At 37.5% G+C, this 14,791-nt stretch overlaps 1 protein-coding gene across 1 annotated transcript in view; it reads right to left on the bottom strand.

Annotated features, from left to right (window-relative positions):
• Window positions 1-440: 440 nt before the first annotated feature.
• GBE1 (1,4-alpha-glucan branching enzyme 1) overlaps window positions 441-14,791 on the bottom strand; it is a 394,057-nt gene continuing 379,706 nt past the window's right edge. Inside the window, exons 15-16 of the mRNA XM_075542452.1 lie at window positions 8,817-8,934; window positions 441-1,288 (exon numbers count right to left, since the gene is read on the bottom strand). Of these exons, the coding sequence (XP_075398567.1) occupies window positions 1,232-1,288; window positions 8,817-8,934 (175 nt within the window). The 3' untranslated portion in view covers window positions 441-1,231. The remainder of the gene's footprint in view (window positions 1,289-8,816; window positions 8,935-14,791) is intronic.

The following is a 14,791-nucleotide window of genomic DNA, read 5'->3' as shown; positions in this document are numbered from 1 at the left end:
CATGGCTTATCTCTTCTTTACGGAATGATTTTTTAATAGAAAGACTTCCAAGTACTCTCTATTACCCATAAATTATCAGGCTAAAGGCAAAGTCAGCAGCCAGCATTAATATAAAGAAAAGGGGAGGTTTAAAAAATGGCAGGTACCTTATAAATGTATCATAATTCTAAGTTATCAATAGACATGGTATTTTTATTATTTTTTGACCTGTGGCCTCCTGTTTAATATACCAACGTGCTATTGAATAGATCACTGGGTGGAGATATTTAATTCAGCTTCTAATTGTGCTCATGCTTATTGCTGTAACATATTTTAGATATATGAATTGATTAGAATAATTTCAAGAAACAAAAACTTAGTACCAGAGAAAAAGAATTTATTTTCTTATTTAATTCCATTAAATAAGTCCTATAAACATATACATGACTATGCACATATACAAGGAAACATTATTATAGTTGAGATAAAGCATTTTAATATGCATTCCATATAAATCAGCTAATATTATAAAATAAACATCAGCAAAAGCAATTTTACAACTTATTTTTTATTGACTGAAAGTACAAGACATATTTTCTTAGAAATTACAATTACTGTTTTAGGTCTTCAGAGAAACTGGGATTTCTTGATTTACCAAAAGAGGAACTTATTCTGAAAGAACGAAAGATTACAAAATAAAACTTATGCAAACTTACGCATAGCTAGGTTCATGGGTCATGACTTTTATAGTTTCCTGGATACAATGGTTAATTTTATGTTAACACAATTTGATAAAGGGGCAATGATCCTGGTCATCAGGGAAATAATCTTGATAATTTGGACCAAGAGATATTAGAACAAATATGCCCTCCAAGCACATCTTTTAAACATATTGTATACATTAACAGAAGAAAGTTCACGTCATGGGAGATTCAAATCTGAACGAGAAAAGATTCTGACTGAGTCAGAAAAGTAAAAGGGTTTTAGTATTATATGTAACACTGCACTTGAAATACTAGTGCAGGTGGCTTGAAAAAAATCTAGTCTAGTATTGCTGAAATTTCAGAAACAGTCTCCCTACTTTTGATGAAAATCTCAATATTTATTTGCATATACAAATATTGAATTTTGAACATCTCACACTTTGGCAAGGCAGGTGCATTTTGATAAGCTTCTACATGATAAATCCTTTGACGAGGAGAAGCGGAGAACAAAACATCATTTTCACATGGGTCTCTGAAGTCAGGCCTCTTCAGTTGGGCAGATCCACATTCTGAAGGATGAGGGCTACTCGGCTCGGAATGTACACCTACGTGAACACACTCATGTCAGTGCCACAGAAACCAATACTGAACGTTGATGCCATCATTTCAAAGGGACAGCCTGAAAGGACTGAATCTGTACAATTGCATTTGTTTGCTCTGAGAAGGCTCAAGGCCACAGCTTCCAGTTCTGGCATCTAAGATGACTCTAAAGCAACGGCCACTAGAGGGCTCCATGCAATTTGCAAACAGTAAGCCTGTTGGCTGGGAGCAGGCACAGGTGCCTGGGGGTGGTGAAGGACATGACAGCTAAACTGCCCAAGAGGTCACAATCTGAGAGACTCTAAGTCAAACAGAAAGCATTGTTTTGTATCAATAGTTTCATTGACAGTTTCTTTTTTTGTTCCCCTCTTTTTTTAGAGGACAAAATCATAAATGAAACATAAGTGATTTCTAGTGTGTTTTAGACTCTTCTCCAATCTAAGGAGACAGAAAGGTTGACATCTCACCCAAAGTGAACTATGCATGGTCCTGAACCATTCTCGCCTGGCTTAGCCTCTCCGCTGAGCGCCCAGCACTTCTTCCTCTTCTTCCTTCATGAGCCAGGCTCTAGCCCCAGGGCCTTTGGATTCATGAAACACACCCAACACTTCCCTTTCCCTGGGGCTCTTTGCCCCGCTGTGCCCTCCGCCCAGAACACTCCTGGCCTTGCTGGTTCCTTAGATCTGGAATCTCAGACATAATCGTTTCATGGGCCGGCATTCCGTGACCACCCAGAGGACCGAGGGGTTGGTTCTTCACTTTACCTGATGGCAACCTTTGTGTTTGTATCACACGGTCCACACTTTGTGATTTGTTTTGTTCAAGTTTACTTCCCCACTGTATCTAAGCATTATGAGGACAGAGGCCATGTGCTTTTTATTTCTATCTCTTAGTATAATATCTGGACAAACTAGGGGTTAAAGATAACTAAATAAAAAAGCAGCAGTAGGTAAAAAGACTAGTGGGAAAAACATGAGCATATTTCACATGAAAATAACTAATATACTTACATCTGAATAACTTACAAAATTGCAAAGTAATTTACATTTTTTGATGCTCATCCAGCCACTAGTAACCAAGCAACAAATAAAAATGACATTGTAAATGGTTATTATTATTGCAGTAATGAATCTCTACTCATGATTTAGTACTATATTATTTTCAGGCAATTTATCTCGAAGTGGAAGTTTATCTGATGGTTCTGAAAAGAGAAGGGGAGAAGGCTTTCATTGCTGAGACCTAGAATGCAATGCGTAAAACAAACCGGCAAAGGAAAAAAGATGGAGAAAGAGCAAAGTACATCAGATGGTTTTCAGTAACCAAAGCTCCCCTGTGCCCAGTGTAACTCCACTCCAGATGAACAAAGTTTTCCCCCTTAAAATATTTAAACAAAAATTGGCAGTATTAAAAGAATAATAAACACACCAAGGCAGTTGTTAGATTTTAATATCAATATTAAAGTATTTGGACAATGATGGAATTTTGAAAAATTAGTATTATGAGTATAAAGGATAGTTTTTAAACTTTTTTTTCAATGAAAAGTAATAGTGATTTAAGAATGATTATCATCTGAGAAAAATTCCATACATGCTAACAGTCATTCTGTAGTTCAATATTGCAGTGTGATTTGCAAACCAATTCTTTCAAAGGGATAAAACTTATATTCCCGCAGCAGAGTAAAACTATGTATTTAAATGCCACAATCTGTTTCCCAACAAGTTACATATTTTTAATGACTTACAACTAAAACCACATGAGACTTTAACTGCCAAGGAGTCCCCATCCACTCAGTATCTTCTTTTTGACTATGAAAGAGAAGGTCCTATAAAGTTAGTTGAATAAATAAAACTAGAAGTATCCATTAACAAATATAAGGTGAACTATTACTACTGATCTAGGCAGATCAACTCCAAAGCAGCATATCTATAAGAGAGTTATAGCGGAAAGCATCCCAAGCGAAAGCAAAGAAGAAATGAAAGAAACCAAGGCTCAGACTCAGCATATCCCTTCCCAAACTGATCAAATCAGGCAGGAATCAAAGGGCAGTGGTATGCGTTTCAAAGTACCCATTCAGAGCTCTGTTCCTGGGTGGTGCAAACGGTTAACTTGCTTGACCACTACCGGAAAGTTTGAAGGTGTGAGTACATGCAGAGAGAAACAGAACAAAGGCCTGGTTATCTACTTCCAAAATCTCACCCACTGACAACCTGTTTGCACTCAGGTTTACTCTGACACACATGGGTTGCTATAAGTCAGGATCGACTAGATCAGCAGTTCTCAACCTGTGGGTCATGACCCCTTTGGGGGTCAAATTACCCTTTCCCAGGGGTCACCCGATTCACAATGGTAGCAAAATTCCAGTTATGAAGTAGCAATGAAAATAACATATGGTTGGGGTCACTACAACACGAGGGACTGTATTAAAGGGTCCCGGCATTAGGAAGGTTGAGAACCAGTGAACTAGATGATAATTGGCTAATGGTTGTCTATGTTTAGTTATGGGAGTCAAAGAAAAAGCAGATTATCCAAAGAATGGGTCTGAATTGTTTCTACCATGTTCTCTACAACGGAAAAGAGCCTAAATTTCTTAGCAGTGCCAGAAACAAAACGAAAGAATTCCCAGGTCCTGCTACATTCAAACTAACTTCATCTGATATGATAACTTTCTGTAAGAAGGCAAGAAGACTGAGAAAGTTACAGTGGAACACATGGACAAGGGGGGCTTATGACAAACACAGGCATGACCTCAGTGTGTGGCATCATGTATATGGGCGGGAGCGGTCAAGGTGCGTCTCTTGTTTGGATTCCATGTAGTTCCGATGTCTACTCTGTTTGACTCATGCTTTCACAATAGTTTCATTAATGAAAGATAAGAACTGTCTCCTAACCAAACTCATCTGCCATCAAGTCATTGCTGATGCAGAGGGATCCGATAGGACAGGGGAGAACTGCCCCTGTGAGTTTCCCAGACTGTCATTCTTCACGGGAGTCAAAAGACCTGTCTTTCTCCTGAAGAACTGCCTTCTACTGAAAATTTCTGAACGACTGTATTTTCATTTACAATGTAACCAATAGATTTTAATTCCCTGGAATCTTAGCTGCTACAAATTTAAAAGTTAAAATGGATTAACATAATATATTCAAGGTATGCAATATATACATATACAGTTTCCTATTTTGATATATAATGGCTAAAAATCGCTTCCAAAATTTTAATAAATTATGCTGGCCATTTAATGTAAGGAGCTCTATGAATTCTATTCACATGTATAGACTATCTACTCAAAACTTTAAATTGATAATTATATAGCATCATTAACAGGAATATTGTGTAATTATACTTTTTCACTTCAGTGTTAATTACCAGAATGCGCTTATGTTGCTCCCGAGCCCTTGCAGATAGGCAATATTAAGGGATTTGTTCAAGCAAGTGATTTTTCTTCATTATGATCACCTATGGAATTCTGAGTTTTCTTCTATATTATGGTTTCAAGTATATAGGTACATTTTCTGAGTGGTTAGCAGCTATCTCCCAATTATACTAAGGAACCTGAGACAACCCAGATTGTCCTTATGATGAGGTAATTACAGATATGAACAAGTTGGGGTGCCTCTAATTGACTGCCCGGTAAAGGGTTGCTCCCAGGGTCTAGTTGATTGATAGATGCCCGGCTGTATTCCCAGCGCAGTATGTTTAACCGTGCCTCTGGATTGCATGGGTGGCTCCCCTCCAGGACTCTGAGTTGTGCATCGGTCTTATCCTCATGCTGGTGCTTCCAAAAGAGCCCCGATGTCCACTCCAAAGAGAGTAGCTTTCAAGGGATCTGGTGGGTCAGTTAAATTCTCCGCAGAGAGGCCAGATCCGATGGTTTTGGTGACTGTTTGGGGAGATTCTTCATAGATTTTTACAAAGGATATGCTATTATGAAGTGTTATTTTTCAGAAAACGGAAAATTGCACTGGTGAGACAAAGGGCAGGATTTACCCCCCTCACCACCACAATGCAACTGCTTATTTATGAATTCATTTATTTATTTATCTATTTATTTATTTGTAAATCATTTTATTGGGGCTCAAACAACTCCTATCACAATCCACACATGTGTCAATTGTGCGAAGCACACTTATACACTCGTTGCCCTCATTCTTAAAATACTCGCTTTCTACTCGGGTTCCTGGAATCAGCTCATTTTCCTTTTTTCTTTTCCTCCCTCCCTCCCCGCTCTCCCCTCTCTCATGAACCCTTGAAAATTCATCAATTATCATTTTGTAATACCTTACACTGCCCGACGTCTCCCTTCACCCGCTTTTCTGCTGTCCATCCCCCAGGGAGATCACATGTAGCTTATTCTTTAAAGGGAGCAAGGGCTTTTCTATGATAATTTCATCGGGAAACCTTATCCCATCCACCCTACCGATTTTGTCCCTTCACACTTCTTTTTGTTTGTAAAATTGAAAGAACATTTTGCAGGAAAAAGATTGGAGTCCCTCACGATGCCCAAACCACCATTTTGTCACGCCGTGCACTGAAAAGATCCCTTCGGGGAATGGTTAGAGAGATGAAAACGTCACCTCTAGAAAGAAGTGCATAGATGGAGATGGGGGAATATGTCAAGAAATGATGGCTTCGCCTTTTGATAGTTTTGTATAGGAATGTTTCCCAAAGGAGTCCTGGTGCCTAGTAAGTACATTGTGCATTGTGTTGCTAACTGCGATGTCAGTAGTTCAAAGCTGCCACCCACCCACACTGGGGGAGAATGAGAGGGCTTTCTACTCCTGTAAAGAGTTCCAGGCACAGAAACTCACAGGGTCAGCTCCGTCCCGTCTTACAGGATTGCCATGACCGGAACTGACTCAAACGGCAGTGAGCAAATTTCCCAGCATCCTCTTTGATTTGCCCTCACATGGGGAGCCCATGTAGCAAAGTGGTTAAAGTGCTTAGGTGCTATCCCAAAGGCTGGCAGCTTGAACAGAGCAGTCACTGCTTGGGAGAAACACGTGGTGGTCTGTTTCTGTGAGATTTATAGCCTTAGAAAGACTACAGGCGGTTTTACTGTGTCCTAAAAGGTCACTGTGAGTAGGAATCAACTTGAAACAGCAGGTATGATTTAGTATTGCCTGTGAAACTCTACATTTATCATTTTAATGGCATATTAAATTTTAAAATAATTTCGAAATATGCAGCAGTAAAAAGAAACATGAAAATAATATAAATCCATTTGAAAATCAATGCATGTTTAAGTGCATTTAAATGTAAATCTTTTTTCTAAGTACATGAATATAGAAACTCTGTAGCATACCTGTCCAAGATAAAACATTTATGCTGGTAAACAGATGTAGCATGTCCATTCACTAGCCATTAAGAATTAGACTAAGATCATGTTGTGAACATGTGAGACACTATAATATATGGCTATGAAATTGATTTTTTCTAGTTACATTTATTTAGTTATATTTCTGGTTGTCATTGAGTTGATTCCGACTCATGACAGCTCTATGTGTTGCAAAGTAGAACTGCCCTCCCTAGGGCTTTCATGGTGTGGCCCTTTGGAAACACAAAACCAGGCCTTTCTTCTGAATCATCGCTGGGTGGATTTGAACTGCTAACCTCTCAGTTAGTAGCCATGAATTTAACTGCATGTAGTTAACCATCCAATTAACTCATATACTTAACAGGGATTCCAGTTATGTCTATAGGTATACTTATATTTATCTGGTTTATATATTTACAAGCAAACATTAACAAGGAATTAAACTGTATATAATCCAGTTTCAGTAATTGGATAGTCAAATACATATGCTACTCTACCTGCCCAACCTTTTATTTGTACCAAGTCGACTTTTGAGCACCCAAATTTTAGAATGTAACACAAGGACCTATTTGCTATTGCTAAGGAATCTAATTGGTAAATACATTAATGTTAAATCTACTGCTTTAGTCATATTTTCATCATTGGTAACTCTTGAATAAGATAAAGACACCTAACTTATTTAAAGCTCAGCTACTGTCGTCTCTCCTCTGTGTTAGAAAATTTGAATTGTTGAGTCAAAGGAGAAAAGGAAACGCCTCTCCTCTCAGTACACCGATTAACCCAGAAGTTAACATACAGGTTAAAACTTGAGCTCCTAGCGCAGGAACAAAAATAGAGAAATTATTGTGCTAAAATGAACTTTCCAACGACTGCCAATGAAGCACAATGGAGTTCTTCTCCGTCACCTCTGGCATTCGCGAGCTACTCTGGACTTAGCAAATATGTTTCAGTTGTAACACACGCACTCATGCCCTGGCTTCACAGTTTCAACTGATGGAACACACAAGGGCCATGCTGGAGCTGTCCTTGTGGATGCTGCGGCAGGCAGGGCTAGGTCAGGTACCCTTCTAGCTGTCTTGCTATCTTGGAAAACAGACGCGACAGTTATTTACCAGATCCTATGGATTATTGAGCTTGCAAATTAAACTTTAGCAAATGTGTACGAGTGACGATGGGGAGACTTTCCCTGGAGGTGGAAAAAAGGTGCATGCTGCCCACCGGCCCTCCTGTTGCTCTCAGCGTGAAGGAGGGACTGCTCTCCCTGGCTGTGTTCACGTGCCTACACAGGGCTATTGGTCACAGACTCGCCTTCCTCACCCAGCATGTCTCAAGTTGGAAAGACGGAGACTTTCACGCAAATCAGAGGTTTCAGTTATGACACAATCATCCATTTGCCAAATACATCCTGGCTTCATGAATTTCCTTGAAGTTTAATCCAGGATCCCTCATGATTAAAACAAGGCAAAATGAAAAATAGAAAGAATGGACAATCAGTAAAAGAAACATGAAAGTTTTAAAACAGAGATGTGGACCGGTGCATATACTGTGGATCTCGAGATGTGCCAAGTCCTATGTTTTTAAAAAAGCACTTAAAACCATGTCATTTAAAGCAATGTGAATATTCCTCACAATTAAAATCAGTGACATAAAATAATGTTTTCCTTAGGAATAGTAGGGCAGCAGAGAATTTTAAACTTGCTATAAATAAATTCAGTCTTCAATTTACTACATGAAAGAAAAAAGGATACATATTCATGATTCTTTTAAAGTGTTTTAAGTTAAATTTTATTACATAGCCATAATGAAAAATCCTGCTTAATATAATGTAGTTCAGTTAAAGCAAGAAAAGTAGAAGGAAAGAAAGTTTTAACATAAAGAATTAAAATACTCATAATATAATGAATAATACAAAATTTGCTCTTCGTGTAAATTTTTATAAATAATTTCTAATTCTATTAATAGGAAAAGTCCCTAATTGTTTCTCCCAATCCGTTACTGCTTTAAAAAAATTTTCAAAACCCAGGTTAGTCAACACCATACACAGCACTTGGCTCTATTATCCAGTAAATGGCTTTTAACTTGGCGTCACCACTCTTCTCTGCCCCACCCCCTCTTTCAGCATCACTTCCTCCTGGTGGAGGGGTTTCTTTGAAGGTAACATCACTGACATGAAAAGCAAAGACTAAATCAAAACTGAATGAAGAAATATTTCAAAACTTACCAAAAGAGAATAGGGGCGGCCATTATGTTCAAAAGCTTCAGAAAAGTAGTCGGTATTGTGGTCGAGTCGCTGGTGCCCTCCATACTCGGGCGCATCCGAATCCAGCACAATTTTGAATGTACGGGCATTAAGGAAGTCACAATTTCCCAGCAATTGCATGAGACATTTTGAAACATGTTCGGAGATGAAAATTTAAAAGTTACTATCCTGAATACTGCTAAATCATGCGTCTAGACTTACATTGATAATGATGCCATTTTAAATTAGAGAAGGCTCCTCTGGACTGACTCATTTCTTCTTTAATATTTCAGATATTCTCAAGGATGGAATGCTTGCCATCCTCTTATTACAGCATATCAAGTGGCCATCCAGCCTAGGACTGAACATGCTTGTTAGCAGAGAAACAAAGTTCTCTTGTGAACACATTCCAGTTGCTAGCAGTATTTCACTGTACTGGTTCCTTGGTACTATTTTTATTCAGAAAAGACGATAAGAGTAGATTCCGTAACTTCTCTATAAAATAATCTTTCAAGTATTTCATAATAGTTATGCTATTTCTAAACCAAATTCACATAATAGTTATGCTATTTCCAAACCAAATTCACTGTTGTATAATATACATTCCTGTTGTATAGTATACATTCCAACATACAACCCTAAGTATATAGTATATGTTCCAACCCAGAAAGCCCTACTGGGCAGAGTAGAACTTCTCCATTGGTTTTCTAAGGCTGGAACCTTTATGGAAGTAGACCACCACATATTTCTCCTATGAAGTGGCTGGTGGGTTTGAAAGATTAACCTTTTGTTAGCAACTGTGAACTTAAACACTGTGATAACAAGTCTTATTTATGTTCTTTAAGTATATTATTAAATGCACACTACATAAAACCCCAGAACTTCCAACCATTCCTCATTAGATGTGCTATTTGCACTTCTTAATCTATTTTGGCATTTGTCCATTTTCCTAGATTCTGGTTGATATGAAGGATACAGAAATGAACAAAGCACCCGTCTGAGCACTGCAGACAGAATCAGTTTTATTCCCTTCCCCTGGTGATAAGCACAGCACTTCTTTTGACATAGTGCGGTATAGGGACAGGAAATGATCGAAGGTGGCCTTCTAGCTCAATCTCTAACTTCTACCAACCTTTCCCTGCATGGGTCTGGTAGGAAGGTGAGGGAAGGCACTAATCAGATTCATCTGTGAGTAATTGTTAACAGGGTTTATTGGATTGCCATCCTTCTGTGAATAAATTGATTTCTCTGAGAACTAGAAAGGAGGACCTCACTACCAGTAAGAGCCAGAAGTGGAACACGTCCCGTGGACTTGAGATCCCTGCAACTGAACCTCCTGGAGCCAGAAGACAACCAGAACATCAGATGAGCAGGAGACAGGCAGGTGGATTTCCCAGTCCAAAGAGCAAAAACATCAGCTCCTTCCGGCTTGCAGAGTGGGGTGCCTTCAGGCACTTACCTTAGGGAGCTGGGTTCACTGAGCCCTGGAGCTTGAGCTGAATGCCTTTGGGTTGAGGCTTACAGTGGAGTGACATGTCCGTTGGGCATTTAGTAGTAGACCTGGAAGCACGTTGTAACATGTCCTGACTGTACATCTGTATCCTGAGCATTTCTCATCTTCACTGTAATCTGTCAACTTCCTTAGAAAACTCTATAACTGATAATTTTCTGTAAATTCTGTGAGACCCTTACAATGAATTATCGAACCTAGAGGAAAAGTAGATAGTGACTATGTAAATGGCAGGACATGAGGTCATACAAGCATTCTATCAGTCACACTGCAGCTGGATTATGTTGTGATCATGGACGCTGTAATTTTTTTCCCCAATGAGTTTTTAGGCATGCTGGCATCATTGTATTCACAACTCAATGCATCTCAACTATATTGTTACAGAATACCTAGATGTGGTGAGTGGTTAATGGGATTGGATGCTAACCAAAAGGATGGAAGTTCAAAGTCTACCTAAAGGCACCTTGGGAAAAAAGCCTAGTATTTTACTTCTAAAAATCAGCTGGTGTGTGTGTGTGTATGGGATCTACTATGATAGACAGGAGGTTACTATGAACTGGAGTTGACAGCAACTAGTGGCTGGAACAATAATTTTTATTATTATAAAAATTAGTTGTTCAAACTGTCTAAAGATGGTATTTATAAAAATCACATTCAGTCACCTTGTATCTTGTAGCTCAAAAAGACATTCTTTTATTGGTATATAAATATTTAATATGAGAAATATTTGTGTTATTTTTTATCTGTAATTAAAATATTATTTTATCGGGAGCTCATACAACTCATCACAATCCATCCATCCTTCCATTGTGTCAAGTACACTTGTACATTTGTTGCTATCATCATTTTCAAAACATTTTCTTTCTATTTAAGCCTTTGCTATCAGCTTCTCTTTTTCCCCCTACCTCCCACATGAACCCTTGATGTTTTATAAGTGATTATTTTTTCATATCTTATACTGATCAATATCTCCCTTTACCTACTTTCCTGTTGTCCATTCCTCTGGGAGGGGTTATAGGTAGATCACTGTGATCAGTTCGTCCTTTCTACCCCCACCTTCCCCTTAACCTCCTGGCATGGCTACTCTCAATATTGGTCCTGAGGGGTTTACCTGTCCTGGATTCCCCGTGTTTCAGCTCTTATCTGTACCAGTGTACATGCTCTGGTCTAGCCAGATTTGTAAGGTAGAATTGGGATCATGATAGTATATTATTTTAAATCCCAAATCATCACATTGATAGTACAAGTGGATAATAACAGAAACAAGATGTATCATTCTCAGGATTTGGTAGCCTCTTTCTTGTGAAGAGATACAGCAAAGGTATTCACTAAAGGAGTTTCGTTAGGCATGCTACATTTTCATCAGTCTAAATCTGCATGCACTGATTCAATTTAAAAAAATTCAAGAAAACATGATGGACAGATAGATGGACATACAGATGAGTGATAAAGTGTTTTAAAATATGTGTAGGCTCAGGCATATTCTAAAATAATTCAGTGTAACTGAAAATTAAGCATAACAGTTTAATGATAAAATATGGGAAATGAAGATAAATTATTAAGCACAGCATAAAATAAAGCATGAACAGAAGTTTAGTTGTTTTATTTCATCAAATACTTCTATCAATCTTCAATGAGAACAGCTTAGAGAACTAAGTCCTGGGGCACTTACAGAGGTGAATGAATCAGAGTATCTTTTACTAAATTGCTAGTTGGCAATATCTATTACTGGCAGGAGTGAATGAAGAAAGCAAGTATACAACCAAAATGAGTGTCCCTGTGCTTGTGAAGTGAGGATCAATAATTGGGTTATTATAAGGATAATCTTATAAGGGCTATTACAAGGGTCATATTTTAAGAGTGTCACTGAATTACCATTATGCTATTATAATTGCCTGGCTATCTACATATGTATTAAGCACTATCATTGACCAAATTATGTTATTATGCATATTACTAAGTTTCAAAGAATGAGGTTTTTAATTAATAAAACATAGAGTAAAAGTCACACAATTATTAGAAAGTTTTTAGCTTTCTATTCAATGAAATGTTACAAAGATCCATTTATTTTTGATATTGAAAAGGATCATCATACTGAAAAGGTTAGAATCAGCTTATTTAAAACATCTAAGCTTATAGTTATAAAGGAAAAGTTTACAAAAGCTGTACAGAAAGTTCCAAATGTCACTTTATATATATTTTTCCTGTCCCATAATTTAAAGAGTAACCCGATGGCCTAGTGGGTTGTGCACTGGGCTGCTGACGACAAGGCCAGCCATTAAAAACCACCAGCTAGCTGACACCAAGGGCTCAAGTAGAAAGCAAATGTTTTGAGAATGATGAGGGCAACAAGTGTGCTTGACACAATGGATGGATGGATTGTGATAAGAGTTGTATGAGCTCCCAATAAAATGATTTAAAATATGAAAATAAAAAAATAAATAAAAGTAATGCCCCCCCCCCACCCCAACTGCTCCGAATGAGAACAATGGGGGTTTCTACTCCTGTAGAGATATAGTCTCAGAAACTCACAGAGCCCATACTACTCTGTCGTATCGCGGGTCACTGTGAGTTGGCATCAACTCAATGGCAGTGAGAGAATTTAAAGACAAAATTCGGCTGTGGCAATTTCTTTGAAAGAGTCCAGCCTGTGTCTTTATTTCCAGGGAATATAACAATTTCCTTTAGCAAATAGAATCTTTAAACTTGAGAATTTCTAACAAATCAAAACACTGTGTTACCAGTAATATTTGTAACAATATGTGTAAAGTGCTTTGTGCTCGTACGTTGGTAGTACACATTACTAGGTATAAAAATGCTATCTTTGTGGGGGGTGATTAAAATGAGAATAGAAATTAGATAGTTTTAAAGTTACCTAAGTGAGTACATTTATTTGCTTTGATCATATTTTAAAATATTAATGCTTTTTTGAATCATTTTAAACTCAAGAACTTCCTAAGTATTTGATATATCTCTCAACAGGTTGAAATAGATAAGACGTTTTAAGCATTATTTTATAATCTGCCTCCTGCAATCTGAATTGAGGAAGAGCCATGGTCAGAAGGCAGCCTGTACTAATAAGATTAAAGAACAGTGAAGGCATGACGACTCTTAAATTCAATGGCTCTTCAAATACTTCAAAAGCTGCTGTGTTTGCTCAGCCACTTGATAAAGTGTCTGTCCAAAGTATAAGGATTTTGATGTAAGAAGTACTATCATTTATATCAATCTACACTAAACTCGCTTCGCTCCTGCTGATGAAACTGAGGACATTAATTGTAAAGTACGACCCCTGAGATTTCAAACTGAGTGACAAGAAAGGGGCTTTCCAGTGATTAGGTGACCATAAAGGTGGCAAAGATGATATGTTACATATATCTTCAAAGATAAAACATCATTCATTTTAAGTTAAGTTATTTTACATATTTCCACCAATAAAGTATTCCAATTCAAGACAAGCTACAAAGTAAAAATAGAGTATTTTAGTATATATGTGAATTTTGTGAGGCATTATCGTTTCTCTTAATTATTAGGTCAACACAGTGATATAATCATGACTTCAAGAAAAAACTATACCAATCATCAAAGACAAAAAATGTACATCCAAAATTCTAAGGACCGCTCTAATTGAAGTATGTGAACAATGTGGTGGGCAGAGAACAGGAGCTCAAGGCAAAGGGACTTTTATGATTTTAATTGTCTAATGATAGTTATCTGGCAAAGATAGTTCCACCATTCCAAAGTCCTTCCCTTTTATACTTCCCAAATTCAATTTTATTTATTGCCAGGCAGAATTTACAAAGTTTTTGATTAGAGTTGTATGGCATCTCAGATAGATCTGTCCCCTTATGTTTTATACATATACTATTACTTATCTGGTTCTTCTATTTTAATCTGATCTTCTCATGTCTTCATCCATGCCACTGTATGCTTGGAATCTTGGAATTTAACTTAAGAAGTGTACATGAAAACACTTGCCCTTATTCTTGCCATAGTAGCTTTCCAATTGTAGATTGTAATGTAGCAATTAAACCCAATATAGTGAAATTATGCCTCGTCTACTGTCTTGAAGGAGGGAAAACCACTTACTACAATTTTTGGGTTCCTCTGATCTCTTGCCAAATGCATTAGTAGCAAAGGCATACCATGCTGCTGTCTTTCTTATGGAAGTATATTGTTTGTGTGTGTGTGCACCTTTCATTTAAGCATTTCTAGTATTGCTTCAGTGCATCTAAATCATATCCTGGCCTTAAGAATTCTTCGCTGGGAATGAGCATCCTGGTGCTTTAGTTATTTTCTTAAAAAACATGTACAGCAGCAATGTGATGTTTATGAATACATTACTTTCACAACCAATTTTTCATTTAGTTTACCTTAACTTACCTTACCTTAACTTTGCTTCTAAAAAACATACCTGATAGTATTTCTAAAATAAATTTAAAGCTGA

Source organism: Tenrec ecaudatus, chromosome 2, assembly GCF_050624435.1.
Source record: "Tenrec ecaudatus isolate mTenEca1 chromosome 2, mTenEca1.hap1, whole genome shotgun sequence".
Lineage (NCBI taxonomy): Eukaryota > Metazoa > Chordata > Mammalia > Afrosoricida > Tenrecidae > Tenrec > Tenrec ecaudatus.
This window is presented reverse-complemented; position numbering and strand designations above follow the sequence as displayed.